Source organism: Mustelus asterias, chromosome 17, assembly GCF_964213995.1.
Source record: "Mustelus asterias chromosome 17, sMusAst1.hap1.1, whole genome shotgun sequence".
NCBI classification, from domain to species: domain Eukaryota; kingdom Metazoa; phylum Chordata; class Chondrichthyes; order Carcharhiniformes; family Triakidae; genus Mustelus; species Mustelus asterias.
Genome location: NC_135817.1, coordinates 71775804 through 71802388, shown reverse-complemented (window position 1 = coordinate 71802388; position 26585 = coordinate 71775804). Strand labels below are relative to the sequence as shown.

Sequence of the window (26585 nt, the reverse complement as noted above, 5' to 3'; positions counted from 1 at the left end):
AATGATATTATAATGTATTTAAATGAGGTTCCCGGCCTTGTACGGCAGATTTCTCATTGAGAAAATCAGAATTCGTGATCTCACCAGCAAAAATCACATTTTCCAATTCTCACTGAATTTTCTGCCTGCGTTGCTGTTCTCGCTGATGGCTACCAGGGCTCAAAATTGCCCCCAGTGAATAACTTCTTATTGTATCAAAGTTTTTTTTATAACTTTAACTCCCTATGACACCTAATTGTTCTATATAATTGTCACAATTCTTCAAACCTTGCTTAACAACTACAACTCCTCATTCCTAGTGGAAATTATACTGAATCATCACTGTATTCTTTCCGTACTGGACTTCCCATTGCTGCGTTCTAAGTGTGGCCTACATGATGTCTTGCACAAATTCATCCCTATTTCTATATTCAATCTCTGAATTCAATGCTGCTTCTGAAAAATCCAAAAACCCATTTGCCTTTCTCATGGCCTTTTCTACTTGAACTCTTACCTATTTATCTGCACGCAGAGGGTTAGATCTTGACTTGTGCGATTGTTTAAATCTCTCCCAATTCTTCATTGCACTAACACAAACCTTTTAATGATAACCTCAAGGTTTCATTAAAATGGGTAAATCCACCCTGAATAATTTGCACTTATTTTGGTTTTGATTCTTGACTTCCAGTTCCATTGTTGCAAATGCTAACAAATCGTCTATTATTGTATTTGCGAAAATTGTAGCTTGTTATTTCACGTGTCCAAGTGGAAACTGCATTCTCCATGGATCTATTTGTGATGGAATAAATGATTGTGGAGATGAAAGTGATGAACTGAACTGTACAAGAGCGGGTAAGTGCTTTTAATCCGATGTCCACCATTTCTGTTCTAATCATAGAATCCCTACAGTGAGGAAGGAGGTCAATCGGCCCATCGAGTCTGCACCGACTCTTACCTAGGTTTACCCTGTAACCCCATGTATTTACCCTGCTAATCCCGCAAACCTATATATCTTGAGAAAGGGGTAATTTAGCATGGCCAATCCACCTAACCTGCACACCTTTGGACTGTGGGAGGAAACTGGGGCACCAAAGGAAACCAATGCGGACACGGAGAACATGCAAACTCCACACAGACTGTTGCCCAAGGCGTCCTTGGCGCTGTGAGGCAGCTGTGCTAACCACTGTGCCACCCTGAATACTTCAAAAAAATAATTTTCTTCGATGTATGCATAACTTGACAAATACCTCTTTGAGCTATGCTAACTTCCAGTTGAATAAAAAAAGATAAGTTTGTGAAACTCTTAACTGAATAAACCTTGTGAATTAGGTTTCACGGGTAGGCTTTTCTCAGCATCAGTCATCAGGAGTGATAGTTCTATAGAAACTACAAAGTATGCAGTACCTGAGCATTGTTGTTCATAATTTTAATTTATAAATTAATAATCCTTACCACAAGAATATCAAAAGCAATAACTTCAAGTCTAAGATGTAATTTTTATAAATGACTTGGAGGAGGGGGCTGAAAGGTGGATCAGTAAATTTGCTGATGACACCAAGATTGGTGGAGTAGTGGATGAGGTGGAGGGCTGTTGTAGGCTGCAAAGAGATATAGATAGGATGCAGAGCTGGGCTGAAAAATGGCAAATGGAGTTTAACCCTGACAAATGCGAGGTGATTCATTTTGGTAGGACAAAGTTAAATGTGGATTACAGGGTCAAAGGTAGGGTTCTGAAGAATGTGGAGGAACAGAGAGATCTTGGGGTTCATATCCATAGATCTCTGAAGGTTGCCACTCAAGTGGATAGAGCCGTGAAGAAGGCCTATAGTGTGTTGGCGTTCATTAACAGGGGGTTTGAGTTTAAGAGCCGTGGGGTTATGCTGCAACTGTACAGGACCTTGGTGAGACCACATTTGGAATATTGTGTGCAGTTCTGGTCACCTCACTACAAGAAGGATGTGGAGACACTGGAAAGAGTGCAAAGGAGATTTACCAGGATGCTGCCTGGTTTGGAGGGTAGGTCTTATGAGGAAAGGTTGAGGGAACTTGGGCTTTTCTCTTTGGAGCGGAGGAGGTTGAGAGGAGACTTAATAGAGGTTTATAAGATGATGAGGGGGATAGATAGAGTGAACGTTCAAAGACTATTTCCTCGGGTGAATGGAGCGGTAACTAGGGGGCATAACTATAGCGTTCATGGTGGGAGATATAGGAAGGATGTCCGAGGTAGGTTTTTTACTCAGAGAGTGGTTGGGGTGTGGAATGGACTGCCTGCAGGGATAGTGGAGTCAGAAACTTTAGGAACATTTAAGAAGCTATTGGATAGGCACATGGAGTACTTCAGGATGATAGGGAGGAAATAGCTTGATCTGGGTTTCAGACAAAGCTCGGCACAACATCGTGGGCCGAAGGGCCTGTTCTGTGCTGTACTGTTCTATGTTCTATGTTATGTGTGCTATTGTGTGCAATGCAGTAGATTGAAGAAAAGCAATGTTTTAGTTTTGTGCACAGCATAGCACATTGTCATCCAGAATAATTGGCAGAGGATTTAATTTGTGATAAAATTATGACACTTTAAGAAAAGGCTGTAGAGTGGATTGAATAACTCAACAACAACAACTTTTCCCAAATCTAACCTAATAACTTATTGGGAATGTTAAAGAAGCTATTTATTATATAAACATAGAAACTAGAAGCAGGGGTAGGCCATTCAGCCCTTTGAGCCTGCTCTGCCATTCATTTTGACCATGGCTGATCATTGAATTCAAGATCCTAGTCCACCCTCCCCCCCCGCCCCCCCCCCCCCCCCCCCCCCCCCGCCCCATATCTTTTGATCCGTTTAGGTCCAAGAGCTATATCTAATTTTGTTCTTGAAATCAGACAATGTTTTGGCCTCAACAACTTTCTGTGATAGTGAATTTCTCACATTCACCACTCTCTGAGTGAAGAAATTTCTCCTCACCTCTGTTCTAAAAGGTTTACCCCTTATCCTCAAGTTATGACCCCTATATCTGGACTCCCCCACCATTGGGAACATTCTTTCTGAATCTACCTGTCTAATCCTGTTAGAATTTTATAAATTTCCATGAGATCCTCTCTTCTGAACTTCAATTAACATAATCCTAACCGACTTAATCTCTCCTCATATGACAGATCTGCCATCCCAGGAATCAGCCTGGTAAACATTTGCTGTACTCCCTCTATTGCAAGGATATCCTTCTTCAGATAAGGACACCAAAACTGCACATAATACTCCAGGTGTAGCCTCACCAACGCCCTGTACAATTGCAGCAAAACATCCCTATCCCTATACTCAAATTCTCTTGCTATGAAAGCCAATATACCATTTGCCTTCTTTACTGCCCGCTGTACCTGTGCGCTTACTTTCAGTGACTGATGCACAGGGACACCAAGGTCTCGCTAACTATCTGCCTCTCTCAACTTACACCCATTCAAATAATAATCTGTCTTCTCATTATTTTTACCAAAGTGGATAACCTCACATTTATCCACATTGTACTGCATCTACTACACATATGCCCACATACTCAGCCTGTCCAAATCATGCTGAAGCATGTGAAGCATCCTCCTCACAACTCATCCTCCCACCCAACTTTGTATTATCTGCAAATTTAGAGATAATACATTTAATTTCATCTTCCAAATCATTAATATATAATGTGAATAGTTGGAGTCCTGGCACAGATCCCTGCGGAACCCCACTAGTCACTGACTGCCAATCAGAAAAAGACCCATTTATGCCAACTCTTTGCTTCCTATCTGTTAATCAGCTTTCTATCCATCTCAAGATATTACCTGCAATCCCATGTGCTTTAACTTTATATAGTAGTCTGTTATCTGGGAACTTGTCGAAAGCCTTCTGAAAGTCTAAATAAACCACATCCACTGGTTGTCCTCAGTCAACTCTACTAGTTATACCCTCAAAGAATTCCAATAGATTCACCAAGCATGATTTCCCTTTTGTAAATCCATGCTGAATTAGTCTGATTATACCATTGCTTTCCAAATGCTGAGTTATGAAATCCTTGATAATGGACTCTAATAAAGTCAAGAAAAATATGAACTAAAATATAAATATAAGATCAATGGAAAGCAACGTTACAAAATAACTTTTTTTATACACAATCATTTAGTAAACTGCCTAAATATTGCTGCTTGCCAGAAAGATTCATATTATGGAAGTAAACCATTTAAAAGTTGTTTATAATATGTCATTTAATATGCTTTAGGTCAGGGCTCTGAGGTGGCCAGATAATCTCCTTCGTGTGGCATGATGTTTCAGTAGGATGATTTTTGATGCATTAAAAAGCATTTTTGAGCCTGTTTTAGAGCATTCAGATAAATACAGTATAAAGTAAAATGGATTGACTTAAAACTGACCCTGTAATCAATAAAGTCAGCCATAATCTAGGCTGACAAATCAATGCAGTGCTGCAGGAATGCTGTACCGTTGGAACTGCTGCTTTTCAGGTGAAATGTCACACCGAGGTCTGTGCTCTGCACTCAGGTAGATATATAAAAACCATCGGAAATATTCAAAGAAGAGCAGGGAAGCTTTTCCCAATCTAGCAACCAACACCTAAAACAGACTAACTGGTTATTTATCGTATTGCTGTGTGTGGAAACAAACTGTGCACAAATTAACTTCTGATCCCAACATTATAACAGTGAACACATTTCAAAAGTAATTCATTGACTATAAAGTGCTTTGGGATATCTTGAGGTCATAAAAATGGAATATATAAATTCGAGTCTTTTTGTTTTATTTTTGAATGGGTTGGTTTGAGACCAAATTCCACTCCACAGAATAGACGTTTCAATTTGCTTTGTACAAAGAATATAGTATTCTCCTGAAAGTTAATGGAAAAATGTACAGGAGTCTCATAGGGAAAAAAAACACGGCCAGGAAAGGGAATATCGACAAGTTTAAGATGCATGAGTAATTATTTTTGCTGCAAATTTAATATTATAATTTCTGGGCATAAGAGTAGGTTCTCATATGAGCATGAAGATTGCTGAAGCTGTGTACAAAAGAATTGCTGATACCAAATATGGTGGTGTAAAAGAGTGTTATTGGCTGACTGCATGCAGCCAGAGTCTCCATTTATTTACTCTAGCAGGTAGCGTGGAGAGCTGTACTGTAGTTATGACTAAATGCTCCAATTTATTCACAACTAGATTAATAATTACTATATAAATGATAGATGTCAGGAAAGTTACTTTAATTGAATTTGTAAAAGTATTCTCGAAATATTGAAGAACAATGTTGAAGCAGCTCCTGTTTACTTGCAGGCAAAATTGAAGTTTTCCCTTCTGGCTGATGTTTCTGAGCTTCCCTGTAGATGTAGCTATTGAACTGTGTTTTCATTTAATTTATGTGTGGCAAATATTTTGTGTGCATGGCGAGATTGTGAGTGATGCTGCGATGCCCCTATAAAAGGTCTGCAGAAAAGTTTTGTATTTCATGAAAAATGCCTGTCGGTTACTAATACTTTGAACCGTGCCATTTCTCATCAGCAATCTTTCCTTTGGTGCATAAAGGCTGTTTTTTGTCATCATATAAGTGCCAAAATGGAAAATGTGTGAACAAGGTTAACCCCGAATGTGATGGGAGAAGAGACTGCATGGATGGATCAGATGAATCAGGCTGTGGTATGTTGAGGTAGACTGTGGATGTGGTACATAGTAAAGATGATAGCACATCAGGTCATCATCTTGTTGGACACACTCTTATAAGCCCCTGTAGTGAATAATATCTGTAGATAATTGATTTGTTATGCTATCCAAAATGGTTTGTTTTATATCACATCAGCCTTTCACGTGACATTATTTATGCAGCAAAATTATATTTGCAATTCTGGTAGTAATTTAGCAAAGGCATTAACCTGTATGTCTTAAATGTTGAAGTAGCAAATGGAAGAATTTCATAGAAATGTTCATTGCATTTGGTATTAATATTGCAAAGTAATCAGAATGGACTTAGATATACATTTACTGTTAGTTTACATGTCTCTAAATGGGGTGTAAGCAGAATGAATTATGAAATAAAAGTTTAATATTCCACTTTGTCATAAAACAATAACACTATTTGCACCCCTTTTGAGATAAGTCATAGTAAGTAGTCTCACAACACCAGGTTAAAGTCCAACAGACGTATTTGGTAGCACGAGCTTTCGGAGCACTGTCCCTTCAACAGATGAGCCAAGGCAGTGCTCCGAAAGCTCGTGCTACCAAATAAACCTGTTGGACTTTAACCTTGTGTTGTGAGACTACTTAATGTGCCTACCCCAGTCCAACGCCGGCAACTCCACATCAGAGGTAAGTTATCTTAGGGACAGGAAATCTATTTAATTTAGACTTCAGAACCAATGGGCAGAGGGTGGTGGTGGATGGAAAATTTTCGGATTGGAGGCAGGTTGCTAGCGGAGTGCCACAGGGATCAGTGCTTGGTCCTCTGCTCTTTGTGATTTTTATTAATGACTTAGAGGAGGGGACTGAAGGGTGGATCAGTAAATTTGCTGATGACACCAAGATTGGTGGAGTAGTGGATGAGGTGGAGGGCTGTTGTAGGCTGCAAAGAGACATAGATAGGATGCAAAGCTGGGCTGAAAAATGGCAAATGGAGTTTAACCCTGATAAATGTGAGGTGATTCATTTTGGTAGGACTAATTTAAATGTGGATTACAGGGTCAAAGGTAGGGTTCTGAAGACTGTGGAGGAACAGAGAGATCTTGGGGTTCATATCCACAGATCTCTGAAGGTTGCCACTCAAGTGGATAGAGCTGTGAAGAAGGCCTATAGTGTGTTAGCTTTTATTAACAGGGGGTTGGAGTTTAAGAGCCGTGGGGTTATGCTGCAACTGTACAGGACCTTGGTGAGACCACATTTGGAATATTGTGTGCAGTTCTGGTCACCTCACTATAAGAAGGATGTGGAAGCGCTGGAAAGAGTGCAGAGGAGATTTACCAGGATGCTGCCTGGTTTGGAGGGTAGGTCTTATGAGGAAAGGTTGAGGGAGCTAGGGCTGTTCTCTCTGGAGCGGAGGAGGCTGAGGGGAGACTTAATAGAGGTTTATAAAATGATGAAGGGGATAGATAGAGTGAACGTTCAAAGACTATTTCCTCGGGTGGATGGAGCTATTACAAGGGGGCATAACTATAGGGTTCGTGGTGGGAGATACAGGAAGGATATCAGCGGTAGGTTCTTTACGCAGAGAGTGGTTGGGGTGTGGAATGGACTGCCTGCAGTGATAGTGGAGTCAGACACTTTAGGAACATTTAAGCGGTTATTGGATAGGCACATGGAGCACACCAGGATGATAGGGAGTGGGATAGCTTGATCTTGGTTTCAGATAAAGCTCGGCACAACATCGTGGGCCGAAGGGCCTGTTCTGTGCTGTACTGTTCTATGTTCTAGCTTCAGAGGATATGCAATTTGTATTCTTGAGAGCCAAAACCACGGGGTACAAATGCAATAAAATCAGAATGATGGTAGATCTTGTAATGCAGACTGTTAACATTGATCATACTGTTCTTTAAGATTATAAAGCCTTTTCTAATGAGTACAGACCCAGAGTCCTCAACCGTTCCTTATACGACAAGCTCTTCATTCCTTTAGCTTTATTTGGATGAAATTGAATCAGAAATCAATGATATGAAGGGGCTTATTTTTTGACTAGTCCTGCTTTGATTCAGTTAATTGGTGGAATGTAATGCAAATATAAGTTTCCAAATCTGTTTCAGGGTGTGGAACAAGCCCAATCAAGAAAACAAAAATAGTTGGAGGTGAAAATGCCAAGAATGGGAAATGGCCTTGGCAAGTTAGCCTACAGATGGGAATGTACGGACATATATGTGGAGCAACTATTGTTTCAAATCGTTGGCTTGTTTCAGCTGGCCATTGCTTCCAAGATTCGGACTCTATCCGGTATGGTATTTATCAGCCTGAATGTTCTTTTCAAAATATAATTTGCTTAATAAATCATCGATTTAAGATCGACCAGACTGACCAGAATTCTTGTGATTTAATAGTAATTTAGGCAATGAATTAATAAATCATTAAAGCTTGATTATTCAGAGAGAAGACATGTTTTTGTGTTAATTTTAATGCCAAAATATAAAAAAGATTTAATTTTTTTTAATTCATTCAGGGGATGGGGGTGTCACTGGCAAGACCAGTATTTTTTGTCCATCCCTAATTGCCCTTGAACTGAGCGGTTTGCATTTCAGAGGGCATTTAAGAGTCAACCACATTACTGTGGGTCTGGAGCATGTAGGCTGACAGGTAAGGATGGCAGATTTCCTTCCCAAAAGGACAACGGTTTCATGGTCATCATTAGACTTTTAATTTCAGATTTTTATTTAATTCAAATTTCATCATCTGCTGTGGTGGGATTTGAATCCCATCCCCAGAGCATTACCCTAAGTCTCTGGATTACTTGTCCAATGACAATATCACTATGCCTCACCGTCTAGCTAGTACAGGCTTAATGGACCCAATGGCTGCCTGGGCTGCATCATTCCATTATTCTGTAAATTAAAGGCAGGACACAATTAAGGAGAACACCATGATTCTTCCAGCCTACCTTTGATTTAGCAAGCGTGTGCTAAAAGCTCAGTACTTTGCATCTGTTTATTTTTCATTTTAAAGGTGGAGGTTTTGCTGTGTTATTTCTACCTCACACCAGTAATGCATACTGAGAAACTGTACATTCTCAGCCCACGATCTTTGATCCATTGACTTTAATGAATGGAACACTATAAGGTAGGAGCACCAGGATTCCTGTGGTAGCAGCAGAATTCCTACCCATATTTGTAGAATATATTTAACTGATAATTATTGACTTTTCTGCAGCTGGGGAGACAAAAAAAAACAAATCATTCAATTCTATGCAGCCCCAGTGAGTTATATTCCACTCGTTGCCTCAAGAACAATTAGGGATGGGTTATAAATGCTCATCTCGCCAGCCACCTTCTGTGAATGAATTTCATAAAATAGGTTGAAATGTCTATTTTCATTTTCTCATTGTGGCTAAGTAAACACTGTGATGGTCAGTGACAAAGGGAAGCTGAGGTATGGGACTGTTAATGAATGGGAAATTAGGATAGCCCAATTATGATTGTTGGTCATGCCTTCAGTTGCCCAGGTCTCAAACTCTGGAATTCTCTCTCTATACTTCTCCCACTCTCAACCTCACTTGTCTCATTTTAAGACTCGTAAAACCGATCTCTTTGACCAGGCTTTTGGTCATGTCACCTAACATGTGGCTTGGTGTCATACTTTACGTTGTAATGTTCCTGTGAGGCATCTTGAGATGTTACATTCTATTAAGGGCTCCATGCAACTTTAGATTGCTATGACTGGTATCTCAATCAGATGAATTCTTCATGAGCAAGAAAGGTGCAATCTTGCCCCTTCCTGTCTCCTCTTCATTTCCTTCATCTCTGCTTCTTCCTGCCGTCAGCTGCTTGCCATATAGCTGATGGCAAAGATTGTGCCTTCATGTTGATAAGATTGTGTGCCACACTGTTAATCACCATTAAACTCAACACCTGCTCTGCTGGGTACTGCAGGTCTTCTCCAGAACAATCCAGGCAGCGGAAGCATTGTTTTCAGTGCACCATCGGTCTGTTTGATCACAATTCACGATTTTTGGGATGGCAGCTCTGTCATGAGGAGAGACTAAGTTGGTCAGGATTATATTCACTGCAGTTTAGAAGAGTAAGAGGGGATCTCATAGAAACTTATAAAATTCTAACAGGAATAGACATGGCAGATTCAGAATTTTCCCTATGGTGAGGGACTCCCGAACTAGGGGTCGTAGTTTAAGGTTAAAGGGTAAATCTTTTAGGACTGAGGTGAGGTGAGGTGCGCACTTAGGGGGGAATTTTACCATTTTGAGTCCAAGTGCCAGATCTGGGCGTCAAATAGATCCGTGCCTGGAATCCTCTTTGCAGCGTGCCCATACGCGTTTTGCCAGCTCCGACCCGATCCGCACTGTGGGCGGGGCTTAGCATGCGCAGTTCAAAAACAATCTGACAGCGCACCCAGGCGCGAGAAAAAAAAGCGGAGAGAGCGGCTCTCTGACGTTCATCCTCTGGTCGGGGGGTGGGGGGAGGGGGTGGTGTGTGGTGGGAGGAGAGGGGGTGTGACCGATCATCCCCTGGCGGGGAGGAGGAGAGGGGGTGTGATGTATCATCCCCTGGGGGGTGAGGAGAGGGGGTGTGACGTCTCATCCTCTGGTCGGGGGGGTTCCGCTGCCTGTCTGCGGCCGATCCCTCCTGGCACCATCACTGGTACACTACTAGCCACAGCCATCTCTCCTGCTCTCTCGCACCTGCAGGGAAGGGTAATCTGTGGCTGGTAGTGTACCAGTGATGGTGCCAGGAGGGATCGGCCGCAGACAGGCAACGGAACCTCCTCAGAGCACATACATCACCCATTTTATGCTGCAAAATCTTATTCAAGACAAAGTGACGTCCAAATCTGAACCTTTCTGATTCATACAGTTTAATTATTCAGATGAACCTAATGAATTATTGTGTTAACAAATTTGTAATAGAATTTCTTTATTTTTGCAGATATTCCACCTCATCAGCCTGGACGGCATATTTAGGTTTGAGATTAATGAATCGAATGAACTCCTGGATAGTGACCAGGTCAATTAACAGAATTGTTACCCATCCCAAGTATGATGAATATACATCAGATTATGACATTGCTCTGTTAGAATTGAAGACACCAGTCTTTTTCAGCGATTCGATCCAACCTGTCTGCTTACCTGCCACTACTCATGTCTTTAGTACTACAGCAAACTGCTACGTCACTGGCTGGGGAGTCCTAGGAGAAGACGGTATGTTGCTTTGGTAAAGGTGTTGAAAGCTACAAACGAGAAATTGTACTTAATGTATTTAAATTGTTTCTGATAATGGAGAAAACACACTGCATTCCTGTTGAATATGCAGGCAAATTCACCAATCCTATGCCCCCAATAGAAAAATATTGCTTAAAGTGGACATGTGTTGGAGAATCAAGGTTACGATATTGTAACCCTGATCCACACTCCCTGCTAAGAGCGTGGAATTGATAAATGTACTCTATAATTTTTATACAAGTAAACTGACTGAATAAAATGTTGATTTGTACATTTTGGTGCATATTTCCACCATTGGCTGCGGTGGAAATATGTTCGGTTTTATGCTTATTGTACACTTGGAAATAGATACATTACTTGTTTTGAGTTTTTTCTTTGGTACATTAGTTAATAATTGAAAGATTTATCGGAAAAAGAAAATGTGTTGGCAATGCAAGAATTAGCTGCCTATCCCTACTTGCCTTGAGAAAGTGATGGTAAGCTGCCTTCTTAAGTCTCTGCAGTTGCGGGCTTGGGTGATTGTGTAGAATTTGCATGTTCTCCTTGTGTCAGGTTGGGTTTCCTTCCACAGTTCAAAGTTTAAGTAGATTGGCCATGCTAAATTGCCCCTTAGTGTCCAAAGATGTGTAGGTTAGGTGGATTAGCCATGGTAAATGCACAAGGTTACAGGGATGCATAATAAGCAGAGGGGAGGGCCTGGGTGGGATGCTCTTTCAGAGAGTCAGTGCAGACTCGATGGGCCAGATGACCTCTTTCTGCACTGTAGGGATGCTATGGTTCTGTGTGATGGAGGTAGTTCCACTGCGCCACTTGGGATTTCCAGAAACTTTCGCACAATGATAAAGGAACCAACATTGTTCCAAGTCAGTATAGTGTGGGACTTGGGAAATTTAAAGGTAATATACACCTGAGACCCTTGTCCATCTAAATGACATTAGAAATTCTGGCCGCGATTCTCCCATCACGACTTGCAACTTTTCTGTCGAGTCATGGTGGAAGATGCGCGTCGCCAGCCTTGAACAGGGATTTGCACATGCGTCAGGAATGCATGCCCATCTCCCAGAGCCAGCGAACCAGTCGCCGGTCAGACCACGCTGAAAACCGGCGGGAAGGCAGGTAAGTAATTTGAATCTTTTTAAAAATATGTTTTAAATATGGTTATTAGTTCATTATCGGGAATTGAATCTCCCACCCCGCTGGGAGTACTTCATTCCAGCAGGGTTCAGAATAGCTCCCCACATTCGGGGAACTAGTGGGAGACCCCGCTGGAATGAAGGGGGGGGCAATCTGAGCCCCCCAGGGGGTCGGGGGGTGGGAGGGGGCGTGGTGCCCCCTGGGCATAGGCACCCTGGCAGTGCCTGCCTGTGCCTCCTGGCACTGCCCAAGGGGAAAAGTGCCCATGCCCCGGGGGCACCTTGGCACTGCCCACCGGGCATCGGGCAGTGCCAAGAGGGTGGGGCCTATTGTGGGTAGGACCTAGGGGCAATCAGTGGGGGTGGAGTGTCCCACTGTCACTCTGTAGACAGGATCAGTCTGGGATGGAGGGAGGGCAGCGATTGGTGCGGGCTGGGGGGCAGGGGTGAGGTTGGTGGTCTGCCGGGGTGGGGGGAGAGGGGGATCTGCTGGGGTGAGGGGGGATGGGGGGATCGCCATTACTGGGGGGGGTGGGCTGTGCATCGGGGCGCTCCAGGACAGGGGGGGGGGGTGTCAGGACTGGCCTGGGAACTGCTGTGGGGCGCGATCGGGCCATGGGGGGGCTGAAGGGGCAGTACTGCGGGGGTCCCAGGCTGGCCAGCAATTGAGCTGGCCAGCAAACGGGGAGTCCGACAGATCGGGACCACTGCGCATGCGCAGAGTTCTGGAGCTGTCAGACTGTGGCACGAATAGGCCCTGCCCCCCTGGGTTTTGAATGAGATTCACGACTGGGACCTTTGCAGTGCACAGAGTGGGGAGATTCAGGTAAGAAGCTGAATTGACAGAACAGTCAGGATTTAGAACAGTTTTCCCGCCAATTCAGCGCTTTTGGGAGAATCTGTTTCCATTTCTGTTTCAACCGTGAGAATTACAGGAAACAATAACAGCAAAGACCCAAGTTATTCCGGTTAATAATCATTAGTTTATTAAACAATTTAATAAACATTCCTGCAATAGACCCACTACAGAGATTCCACTATAAAAGTGCAATACAGTGCCTCACCAGTTGCCCTGAAAAGGATAAGGGCCTTGGATACATGGGAACAACACCACCTGTAAGTTCCCCTCCAAGCCACATACCATCCTGACTTGCAACTATATTACCGTTCGTTCACTGTCATTGGGTAAAAATCCTGGAACTCTGTTCCTTACAGCACAGTGGGTGTACCTACACCAGACGGACTACAAGCAGTTCAAAGGGCAATTAGAGATGGGCAATAAAAATGCTAGCCCATCTGGCAACACTCACATCTCATGAACGAGTTAAAAAAGAACCCACACAAGGTCACCAGAAATTGATTATAATCTTTAGGTAGCTGAACATGCTATCAGTACCTTCACCAACTGCAGCATCAAACTGTCAGACATTGTCGTCTTTTTATACCCCTTGCATGAGTGGAAACAGACTTCAATTCGTGCAGGACTTTAAGTCCAACAACTTTTGCTATTTCTTTTCTGCGGTTCATCACTTTCAGCGAAATCCATTGCGTCCATTCCCTTTTCTCTGGAGTCAGAGTCTCAGCTCTGATACCCCAACTGATATCATTATCTGTGTCTCAACCTCCATGTCAAAACAAGATCATCCCTGGACCACGCATTTAAAAAGTTAGCTGAGTTTGTAAGATTTTGGTCCTTGTCCTAGTCTGTCGCTTAGCTCATTATGTATTCCCAGTAGTTACAGTCTTACAATTTCCATCACTCAGAGAATATCAAGTAAAAGCACCTGGGTGTCCTATTCAAGTTCGCTTTGCTCTTCTTCTTCTTGAGCAGTCCCTCAGAGTCAAGGACGACTTGCTTCCATACTCAAAATGAGTTCTCAGCTGAGTGAGGAAACCAATATGTGATCCACAGTCTTTGTCACAGGTGGGGCAGACAGTTCCTGAAGGTGCGGGTGGCTGGCGTTCCCAGTTTGCTATGCGCTCCTTTTGCTGTCGATGCTTGACTTTAGCTTGCTCTTGCCGATGAAACTGAAAGTGTTCAGCTCCTTCCCAGATACTTTTTCTCCACTTTGAACGGTCTTGGGCCAGGGATTCCCAGATATAGGTGGGAATGTTGCAGTTTCTCAAGGAGGCTTTGCGGGTGTCCTTGAAGCATCTCCTCTGCCCTCTTGGGGCTTGCTAGCCATCTTGAAGCTCTGAGTAGAACACATGTTTCGGGTGTCTTGTTCAGACATGCAGAGCATGTGGCCCGCCCACCGGAACTGATCGAGCAATGCTTCAATGCTGGGGATGTTGGCCTGAATGAGAACACTGACATTGGTGCACCTATCCTGTCAATGGATCTTGTAGGATCTTGTGGAGGTAGCGCTAGTGGTGGGCCTAGGACATTACTCTGAGGAACTCCTGCAGTGGTGTCCTGCAGTGGAGATGATTGAACTCCACCAGGGAGTCTGTAGAGTCATGGAAATAGAAATCATAGAAACCCTACAGTGCAGAAGGAGGCCATTCGGCCCATTGAGTCTGCACCGACCACAATCACATCCAACCCCTAACCCATATCCCCACTTATTTACCCTGCTAGTCCCCCTACATTAAGGGTCGATTTAGCATGGCCAATCAACCCTACCCGAACATCTTTGGATCTTTGGATCTTTGGTCAAAGGAACAAAGAGCAGGATTCTGAACAAGGTCCTGTTAGTGAAGTTATCGTTCCCAGATAAAGACAGGGCTGCAAGATACAGACCTGCAGACGTCAGCTTGCCAGGAGCCAGACATCTGAGGTAATCAGAAGGTTGGTGATTTCTTATTGCAAGCCTGTGAAACAGTGGTGTTCTGTTGGCATGACTGGGTACCTGAGGGTGTCAGTGGGAGGCTAAGCTTGAATGCACGTGGCGATTCAAGGCAGAGGAATACCAAAAGGAGGGATTCAAGTCCTAGAGGTGGATCGTTGGTAAAGGTATCCGAGAGAAAGAGTTGATTGGGAGAAGATTCCAAAGCGTGTTCTTTGAGAATGGAATTTGGAAATCCTTGTGTGGAAAACAGAGTTCCAATGAGACCGGTTGGCTCACAGTGTGAAAGGCATCTGGGGTTGGAGGGGTGGATGGGGGAGGCGGGGGCAGGGGATGGTGGAATTAATGAAAGAGTTGTTTTGGGTGGCAAATATCACTTGGTTTCAGAGTGTGGTGTGTCTGACCACATTTCACCTATTGGTTTACATCGACTGTGTACTTATTGTGATCATTAGAGTATAAGATAAATTGTGTAACTTGTGTTATCCTCACAAATCTGTATATATCTGTAAAAGTATAGTGAAGTGAAGTTCATCTTTTTTAATAAATGTTTTATTCTTTTGTCGAAAGTTCATTAGCAGACCTGTGACTGTTCAGTAACCACCATCCACATATCTTAAAAATATAGAAGTTAAAATCTATCAGGCCAGATTCCATCCTGGGATCTGACCTGTCCTGTAGTAATGTCAGCTGGGATCATAACAATGGGGTTAATTTTCCAGACTTCCCTGCCACAGAAACTGTCACACGCTGGATGGAAAATTTGATGAATCATTTAAAGATCCATTGATGTCAGGTGGGAATTTCTGGTCTTGGGGAAGGTATGACCGGAATATTCAACCCACCATAGATCAGTTTCTAGGATCAGAAATGATACAAATGGAAATAGCAGCACTGAAATCAAAACAAGGCTTTGCCTACACTACAAAGCTAAATGAAATATGGGGGACTTGCATTTGAAAAAGCAACTTGCAAAATCCCTGGAGTGGAACATTGAGCTATATGGTTGTGAGGCTGATGAGAACAGGATTACAGGTCTCGAATTACAGACAGACACGGTGGCACAGTGGTTGGCATTGTTTCCTCACAGCTCCAGGGACCCGGGTTCAATTCCGGCCTTGGATGACTGTGTGGAGAGTGCACATTCTCCCTGTGTCTGCGTGGGTTTCCTCCAGGTGCTCCAGTTTGCTCCCACAGTCCAAAGATGTGCAGGTTAGGGGATTATCCATGGTAAATATGTGGGGTAATAGGGATGGGGGGGGGGGGGGGGGGGGAGGACGAGGACCTGAGTAAGATACTGTGTCAGAGAGTCGGTAAACTAATTGGCCGAATGGCCTCTTCTGCACTGTAGGGTTTCTATTCTATGAGATATGGCTGTGACAAAGGATCCTTAGGATCAGCTGAACGAACAAGAGAATGCCTGCAGGAAAATCGGAGTCGCAACACCTCATGGGCTTTTAGCTGGTGAAGAAGCAGAAATTGAGAAAGTACCACCATTGAAAAGGCCGGGTGAGAGTCTGGTGTTGGAGACTATAGAGGGTGAAACATTGGGATAGATCAGGCCAGGCCGGAGAAGGACTGGGATAGACAACATCAGAAACAAGACGGAGGGAGGAATAACACTGGCACACAGAATTGTAGTGACCAGAGAGAGATGCCTATGGCCGTGTAGTGGACTGTGGCTAATTATCAGTGTTATAGCTGTACTGGAACACCTTCAGTAGAGACACGGCTAGTTCTGAGATATAAATCTTTAACATGAGAACTGAAAGTTATTCAACCTACCCTGTGGTGATACCTGTCTCCAATACATGTGCTCCTTTCTGACAGGATTACCCATGTTACCATCATTTATGTGGAGCTTTTCTGACATTGAATGTGAGGAATGTTGGGTTCATCCCTATTACAAAACGTTTTACAGTTATGAATGATATTTAGTTAACATTCTAATGTAGGGGAGTATCTTTTCCAATAGTGACCATAATATGATCAAATCTGACAATAGGTTTAAAGGGAAAGTCACAAACCAAGGTTTCCAATTTGAGTAAGACAAGCTTTGATGGGATGCAAATTAAATTGGTGACCATAAACTCACTTGAACTGTTAATGGGTAAACACAAAATGGTGGGAAATATTCAAAGAAGAATAATGGTTACCAAATGAGGTAAGAGATAGATGTATTTCTTAATAGGTTAATAGGTTGTGAAATGGTCTAGCTGAGAGGTATTTGACATATTAAGGGATTTTAAAAAGAAAATCATTCCTGGGATATAGGCGTTGCTGGCCAGGCCAGCATATATTGCCCTTGAGAAGGTAGTGGTGAGATGCCTTCTTGAACCAGGATTTGATGTGTTATCTGGAACTCACTTCCCCAAAAGACTGTGGATCCTGGATCAATTGAACTTTCTTAAAACTGAAACCAATAGGTTTTTATTAAGTAAGGGTACTGTGGAAATGGAGTACAGGCAGGTAAACAAGAGTTAAGATACCGATCAGCCATCATCTAGTTGTCTAGCGGAACATATATCAGAAAAGAAAGAATGGGATGGACTTTTATCCTCTAGAAAAGAGAATAAATACTAAGAGGTGATGATAGAAGACTTAAAAATATGAAAGGAGTTTCATAAGGTAGATAGGAAAAATGTTTCCACTTGTGTAGTAGTCCAAATCCAGGGCCCATATATATAAGATGGTCACTAATAAATCCAATAAGAAATTCAGGAGAATACTCTTTACTTGGAAAGTGCTGAGAATATGGAAGTTACTACTACACAGGGTGGCTGAGGTGAAAAGCATATGTGCATTTTATGAAAAGCTAGATAAGAACATGAGGTAAAAAGGAATTAATAGATATGTTGACAGGACACAAAGTATGTGGGAAGCAGGCTCCTGTGGAATACAGACACTGGAGTACTAGACTTGTTCGGCTGAATGATCTGCTTCTGTGTCATAAAAATTTACAACAGTCTGTGCAACAGGCATGAATGAATTCAATAAATGTTTGAAAAAAATACTAAATTTGAATATATTTTGTTTCTTCAAAAATGCTGTACTTTGTTACCCTGCTTGAGACTGAAATAAATTAAATGTAAGATGTTGATCAATGGTGAAATATATTGTTAAGCACGTGTGTAATTAATCAAAGGAAGCACAGAGTTCACTCTGCAGTAACTATGGAATGTGAGGAAGTAACTTTGACATATGTGAACAGACCATCCAATGGATATTTAGCTAAACAAAATCCTATTTTGTTTGTTAGGTGAACTGGCCACAGTTCTTCAAGAGGCCAGTGTGAAAATAATTCCTCTTAATATTTGTAACAAGCTCTATGAGAACTCAGTGACTTCCAGAATGCTGTGTGCAGGCTATCTTCGCGGTGGAGTTGATGCATGCCAGGTAAGAGTTGCATACATTTCAGAACAGATAATTAATTTACAGTACATTTAAAACACAGAATTAGCTCTCTTGACTTCATAAGAGATTACTGCAATACCATTCAAGTTTAATATTTATTATCTAAATGAAGGCTGAATTAAGTAGGATTATGTATTGAAAGAGAAACCACATTTTTCATTTACTGCAAAATCATACAGAATTAATCTATATGTATTATTTTATATACTCTACATTTAGGAAAATAATTTCCACAGGCTACATTGAGACAGGATATCAATTATAAAATAGAGTGTATACACAAACCTGCATGACTCACTGAACTTAACTCCAAATACAGTTTTCACAAAGGCAAGCAGGATCGAGGCAATGGCCTAGTGGTATTATCGCTAGACTATTAATCCAGAAACTCAGCTAATGTTCTGGGGACCCTGGTTCGAATCCCACCATGGCAGATGCAGGAATTTGAATGCAAGAAAAAAAAATGTCTGGAATTAGGAATCTTCTGATGACCATCAGCCCATTGTCGATTGTTGGAAAAACGCATCTGGTTCACTAATGTCCTTTAGGGGAGGAAATTTGACGTCCTTACCCTCGTCTGGCCTACATGTGACTCCAGAGCCACAGCAATGTGGTTGACTTGCAACTGCCCTTGGACAACTAGGGATGGGCAATAAATGCTGGCCAGCCAGCAAGGCGCCATGTCCCATGAATGAATAAAAAAAGAATGAAGGGTTTAAGCTCACTGCCTCACAGCAGCAATGAGCAGCAGTCAAGATGCAGCAAGAAGCATGGAAATCAGTTCACACCCCAGTATCGCAAAAAGAGCAATGAGTACATGACCAGTTAATTTATTTCTTCTGTGTATTGGTTAAGGGTGGAATCAAGGAACTATTGAGGCTGACACCTAAAAGTATTGCTCCTTCTGCATAATAGTTTTCATTTGCGGTACAGGTCACAGTGAGATAGGCCTGCCAGCATTGAGGAAAAACAAGTCTTAGAAAATGTTTATGATAAAAGCATACTTGTTGCATGGATTCAGTTATTGTTGGCAGCTGTCTAATATTTGGCGCCCAATGACTAAAGAAATGGGATGCCGCAGCAGAGCTATTAAGATAGTAACATTTGTTATTTCTGACACAAAGTAAAATTTGGTTACATTGCTAACATTAACAAATGGTGCCACCTACCCTTGTTAATCTTACCACTGATTTAATGCACATATATGTTTGGATCTTTGTGCCATAAAATGTTATCACTTATTGCGTAGTGGAAAATCATGATAATAAACATTAATGTGCGTACCTAGTCTGATATCTTTTGTATCTCAAATATAATAAGTAGTACGCCAAGTGCACATTTCCGGTCCATCACGCCTTGTGCCACATCAAATATCTGTTTCACACTTTAAAAAAAGAAAAAACATTCAGTTGATATCTGATACTGAAGATCTGGTACAGCTCAGTGAACTTATTTACTCAAGTAAAAACAAAAAGTTATTTGATGCTGGAGACAGACTGTCTGTGATCTCACAGGGATTTTGCAAATCACATTGTTAATTAAAAGTTTAAGTTTCTACTTACAACTATCTCAGAATCTGCCTGGACTCTGCTTTGACCTTTAATTCCCACACTGACATTTTACAAGCCAAGGTTAAGTCTAGGCTTGGTTTTCAGTATCACAATAAGTCCTTCTTTACTCTATCATATTCACTATTGTTTTATTTATTCATTTTATGGGATGTGGGCTCCACTGGCTGGGCCCAGCAATTATTGCCCATCCCAAATAGCCCTCCATTTCAGAGGGCACCTGAGAGTCAATCACATTGCTGTGGGTCTGGAGTCACATGTAGGCCATGGGACAGTACGGTAGCACAGTGGTTAACACTGCTGCTTCGCAGCGCCAGGGACCCAGGTTCGATGCCCGGCTTGGGTCACTGTCTGTGTGGAGTTTGCACATTCTCCCCGTGTCTACGTGGGTTTCCTCCGGGTGCTCCGGTTTCCTCCCACAGTCTGAAAGACATGCTGGTTAGTTGCATTGATCCGAACAGCCATTGGACTGTGGCAACTAAGGGGGAATTTCACAGTAACTTCATTACCTGTGACTAATAAATACACTTTAAAAACTTCTTTAAAAAAAGGCCAGACAAGGTAAGGACAGCAGATTTCCTTACCTAAAGGACATTAATGAACCAGATGGGTTTTTCCGACAATCGACAATGGTTTCATGGTAATCATTAGACTTCTAATTCCAGATTTTCACTAAATTCAAATTTCACCATTTGCCGTGATGGGATTTAATCTAGGGTCCCCAAGCATTACCCTGGATCTTTGGATTCTAGTCTTGTGATAATACCACTATGCCACCATCTCATCCTCAGATGTCTATTCTGCCCATTTTTGATAAAATGGCCTCCAAAACCCCTCTTGGTTAGTTAGATGCCCTCTTTCACTCTGCAGTTAGATTTGTGACTGTACTCCCTGATGAACTGTACTCCCTGATAAACTGGCCCTCACTGGTCACAAGACACCAGCTCCTCTGACTTCTGTTAATTTATTGAACCTTACTGAGGAAAACACCTGCCTATTTGAAATGTTTGTGACACTTTGCTGTCTCTTCTGACAATTTGAGGTCATGTGATTTGATCAGCTTGGGCACTCCAAGAGTGAGCACAATCTGATTGTAACTCATTTCAGTTTGTGGCTGCCAGTGACTGGGATGAGGTACATCAAAACTGAAGCTAACTAACTTTATTATATTGAATGCCTTTCGCCAAAGGGTTAAGACTCTGTTGATGGATGTTTATACTTGCAAAACTGTCAATTCCTTTTCACTGCTCATTTGCATTTTGCTGTTTTTAGTGTTTAAATGAAATGTATTGTGTAATTTCTGTTGCTCTGACGTTAACCTCTTGGTCATGTCGTTATTGTAAATGAGAATTGGTTCTCAATTGACTCACCTGGCTAAATAAAAGTTAAATAAAAAAGAAAAGGCGAGGTTTGTGACTCTATCACCATAGTCACTGCCCTGGTAGGGCCCTTGTCTCTGCATCCTTACGTTTAAAGGAGGCAGGCTTTAATGTTTATGGCAGACAACCAGTTTAGTCATCCGACCCCATATTTGTCTGGCCCACATAAAGCACTATTGTATTGTCTTTGTCTTTACGAAAACTGCTCACTATTCCAGCATCAACCTAGAATAAATAACCCCTGGCTTCTCATCTCCACTACTGTTCCTAAACCCCTTTCCCCTGCTTCTTCTACCCTTACCTCTAACAATAATTGCAAGCATCTCATAGACTATTTTGTCATGAAAATCTAGACCATTTGTTCATCTGCCTCTGGTGGTTCCCTCCCATCCCCTATTCCACCAAGTCACACTTCCTCCAAGTTTTGCCCTAGCCTTGATCTTTCCCTTGTTTCTCTCCTATCTCCCTCCTGCCCTCCTGAGCTCATTGTGCACCGGAGAACCAGCTCCTGCTCCTTCCACCCTAACTGCTGACTGTCTGTCTTCACTGCTGGCTCTTATGTTAGCAGATATTTTTAATGGTACTTTCCCCTCTTTCAAACCTTTCTTTATCATCCTTATCCTCTAAACACCCATCACTGATCCTTTTGTACTGCAAACTACCATCTCATTTCCAACTTCCTTCTTCCTCAAAGTCCTAAACTTATTGTCATTTCCCATATTCATGCCCATCCTTCCCACAACTCCTTATGTTTGCGTTCCTTGGAGCAGCTATCCTGCTCTGCTAGTACTCAAATGGCCCTTATTAAAATTACAAATAACATCCTGTGTGACTGGCCATGGTAAATTATTCCTCAATGGCTGTTCAACCTGCTTGCAGCCTTTAATTCAGTTGGGCACATCTCTAACTCTTATCCCCCATTGTCCAGCTGGGTGAAACTGTCCTCATCTGGTTCAATTCTTATCTCTCCAGTTCTGCAAGGGTTTATTTTTTTTTAGCTCCCACACCGTTACCTCTGGAGTCCCCCAAGTGTCTATCCTTGGCCCAATCTTATTTTCCATCTCGATGCTGCTGCCTCTCATCCAAGAACAACTCACCACTATCTTCTCAAGGATAACTAGGGATGAGCAATAGATGCTGACCTTGCCAGCGACGCCCACATCCCAGCAAAGAACACAAATAAAAACAAAAGCATCATTATGTTTATATAGTGCCTTTAATTGAATGAAATGTCCCAAGGTGTTTCATAGGAGAATTATAATGCAAAATTATTCACCGAGCCACACAAGGCCATATTAGTGTGGATGGCCAAAAGTCTGTTCAAAGAGGTGATTTTAAGGCGAGGTAGAAAAACAGAGGGGCTTTAGGGATGAAATTTCAGAGTTTAAAGCAACCAAAGGCAACAGTTATCAATGATGGGGCAATTAAAATCGGGGATGCTCAAGACGCCAGAAATAGAGGAGTGCAGATATTTCAGAGGTTTGGAAGCAGGAGGACATCACAGAGATAGGGAGGGATGAGGCCATTGAGGGATTTGAAAATAAGAGTGAGAATTTTAAAATCAAGGCTTGCTTATCCGGGAGCCAATGAAGGTCAGAAAGTACAGGGGTGATTTGCAAATGAGATTTGGCATGAATAAGGAACAGAATGCAAAATATTCCCATCAGTGATTGTTAATAAATTATAGTAAGCAGTGCTTTATTGAAGGAAGAATGCAGTGATGATGATTCCAGGTGTTTGTATTAGGGCCACAACTCTTTTTCATTGATTTTACACACATTATGTTAGGGTTCCAGAGCAGAAACCCCAAAGTACATTATGAAGCCCGACTAGACCCAAAAAGGGACATCAGAGTGAGGACAAAAATGCATGAATTCATATTTAAATAAACACATCCCTCGCTAAAATCAATAATTAGCCTGCATTCTCAACATGTGAGCTACCTGGTGAAGACAAATCGGCACCGTATAAACAGCGCTGAATATAAACATACCCCTCACAAGAAACATAGAGTCATAGAGGTTTACGGCATGGAAACAAGCCCTTTGGCCCAACTTGTCCATGCCGCCCAGTTTTTACCATTAAGCTAGTCCCAATTGCTCGCGTTTGGCCCATATCCCTCTATGCCAATCTTACCCATGCAAATGTCTAAATGCTTTTTAAAGAACAGAATTGTACCCATCTCTATTACTACCTCTGGCAGCTTGTTCCAGACACTCACCACCCTCTGTGTGAAATAATTGCCCCCGGACCCTTTTGTATCTCTCCTCTCTCACTTTAAATCTATGCTGTCTAATTTTAGACTCCCCTACCTTTGGGAAAAGATGTTGCCTATCTACCTATCTACGTCTCTCATTATTTTATAGACCTCTATAAGATCATCCCTAAGTCTCCGACGCTCCAGGGAAAAAAGTCCCAGTCTATCTAGCCTCTCTTTATAACTCAAACCATCAAGTCCTGGTAGCATCTTAGTAAATTTTTTCTGCACTCCTTGTAGTTTAACAATATCCATTCCACAATAGAGTGACCAGAACTGTGCAGTTTTCCAAATGTGACCTTTTTTAAGGCAAGGATAGATAGGATAGAAAAATTTTTGAACAGTAAAGGAATTAAGGGTTATGGTGAGCGGACGGGTAAATGGAGCTGAGTCTACAAAAAGATCAGCCATGATCTTATTGAATGGCGGAGCAGGCTCGAGGGGCCAGATGGCCTACTCCTGCTCCTAGTTCTTATGTTCTTACCAATGTCTTGTACAAATTAAACACGATGTCCCAACTCCTGTATTCAATGTTCTGACCAATGAAACCAAGCATGCCAAATACTTTCTTCAACATCCTGTCCACCTGTGACTCCTACTTTTAAGGCGCTATGAACCTGTACCCCATGATCTCTTTGTTCTATAACTTTCCCCAATGTTCCCCACTAACAGAATTATTCCTGCCTTGGTTCGATCTACCTCACATTTATCTAAATTAAACTCCATCTGCCATTCATCAGCCCACTAGCCCAATTGATCAAGATCCCGTTGCAATCCTAGATAACCTTCTTCACTGTCAACTATGTCACCAATCTTGGTGTCATCTGCAAACTTACTAACCATGCCTCATAAATTCTTATCCAAATCATTAATATAAATGACAAATAACAGTGGACCCAGCACAGATTCCTGAGGCACACCATTGGCCACAAGCCTCCAGTATGAAAAACAACCATCTACAACCACCCTCTGTCTTCTGTCATCAAGCCAATTTTATATCCAATTGGTTATCTCACCGTGGATCCCGTGAGATTTAACCTTATGCAACAACTTACCATGCGGTACCTTGTCAAGGGCCTTGCTAAAGTCCATGTAGACAACATTGCCTGCACTGCCCTCATCTACTTTCTTGGTTACCCCTTCAAAAAATTCAATCAAATTCGTGAGACATGATTTTCCACTCACAAAGCCATGCTGACTGTCCCTAATCAGTCCTTGCCTCTCTAAATGCCTGTAGATCCTGTCTCTCAAAATACTTTCCACCAACTTACCTGCTCCAGACGTTAGGCTCAACATGATATAAATACATTTCTTAAATGCATAGTATCATCACAATTATAATATATATATAATGTATTATTTTTATATATAATACAATATATTATTATATGGTATAATATGTTATTTATATAGTGACTTGGACCTTGGTATAGAAAGCAGAATTTCTTAAGTTTGCAGATAACACAAACTTAGAAATGTAGTGGATCTTGAGGAGCGTAGTTCCAAATTTCAGGAAGACAGGGACAAACTGGTGAAATGGGAACTCGCATGCCAAATAATATCTAATGCAGTAAAGTGATGCATTTTTCAAGGAAAAATGAGAATAGGTAATGCAAATTAAATGGTACAATTGTAAAGGGACTGCAGCAAGAGAAATCGGGGGAGAGGTGGTTTCACTTACATAAATCTTTGAAGGTGGCAGAACAGGGTGAAGGCTGCTTTTTTGTTTAAAAGGCAAGAGATATTTTAAATCAGAAACATGAAATATAAAAGCAAGTAAGTTTTGCTGAACCTTTATAAAATTACTAGATAGGGATCGGCTGGAGTCCTGTGCGCAATTCTGGGAATCACACTGTAGGAAATATGTAAAGTCCTTGAAGTGGCTGTCGAGGAGATTTACCAAACAAACTACCAAAAACGTCTAAGCGGGAATACTCCTGTCCCACCCCCACCCCCCCCCCCCATGGGAATCGTAGCGGACGGGGGTGGACCTCGGGTGGGATTCTCCGGTTTTGGGGTGAGCATAGCCAAAGAATCCCACAGGCAACTACAAAAGATTTGAAAACGAGCTGGAACATCCAATTTTATAAGATAAAGGAGTAAATTTATGTCTTCATTGCTGGGGATGTGATCTAGCAGAGCAAATCACTTGCCTGTTCGAGAATAAAAATGAAAGCAACTTATCTCGGATGCTGGAGTCCGAAATCAGAAGAGAAAGTGCTGGAAAATCTCAGCGAGTCTGGCAGCAAATCTAAGGAGAGAAAAGAGCTGACGTTTCGAGTCCAAGTGACCCTTTGTCAAAGTTTTGACAAAGAGTCATCTGGACTCAACATCAGCTCTTTTCTCTCCTTACAGATGCTGCCAGATCTGCTGAGATTTTCCAGCATTTTCTCTTTTGGTGCCTGTTTTAGAATCTTCCTGACTTTCATTCCATTGATGTGTGTGATTAACAAGATTAGATTTAAATACACGTAGCTCCACATTAACATGAAAGTAATGTACTGTTGATTTTATAGTATAATTCTGCCATCCTTATGAATTGGTGTATCGTTTCACTTACTGTGAGAAATGCTTGCTCTTCTATTGAAGGGAGACTCTGGAGGCCCACTGGTTTGTCTGGGGAAAAGAAGGAAGTGGTTTCTCGCAGGAATAGTCAGCTGGGGAGAAGGATGTGCTCGACGCAATCGACCTGGCGTTTATACTCGAGTTTCTAGATTTTCTGACTGGATCAAGCAACAAATCAATTAAAACATCGGTTCATTTTATGAAGATGCTCTTCATATTTCTGAATTGGATCATTTTGCTATTTCTGTATTTTTACTTAAGGCTCACAAAGGAGGCTGAATGATGGAAAATAATTTGGTCATTGACTCCAACATGCTACCATTTGGAGATTCAGTGTCCTGCCAAAAGACAATGGAAGAACAAAAAATAGTCTGGGGGGGAAAAAAAAAACACAAGGGACATTGGTTAATAGCTCACAAATGTTCCCGACCAAGAAGATATTCATACATGGACTTGAGTAATACCAATTATTGGCATTGTTGTAAGAATAGTACTTTTTTGTTAATAGTCTACTTAAGAGAAAATGTTATTTCCATACAATAACTATGTAAGTTTTATAAAGGTTTTAAACCCAATATTTCAGACGTGTCCAACAAAATAGATAAATTCT

General features: G+C 41.9%; 1 protein-coding gene across 1 annotated transcript in view; it reads left to right on the top strand.

Moving 5' to 3' along the window:
- LOC144506082 (suppressor of tumorigenicity 14 protein homolog) overlaps positions 1-26158 on the top strand; it is a 73873-nt gene extending 47715 nt beyond the window's left edge. The window contains exons 14-19 of the mRNA XM_078231899.1: positions 724-831; positions 5515-5649; positions 7740-7923; positions 10578-10849; positions 18052-18188; positions 26000-26158. Coding sequence (XP_078088025.1) covers positions 724-831; positions 5515-5649; positions 7740-7923; positions 10578-10849; positions 18052-18188; positions 26000-26158 — 995 coding nt within the window. The remainder of the gene's footprint in view (positions 1-723; positions 832-5514; positions 5650-7739; positions 7924-10577; positions 10850-18051; positions 18189-25999) is intronic.
- The last annotated feature ends 427 nt before the right edge of the window (positions 26159-26585 follow it).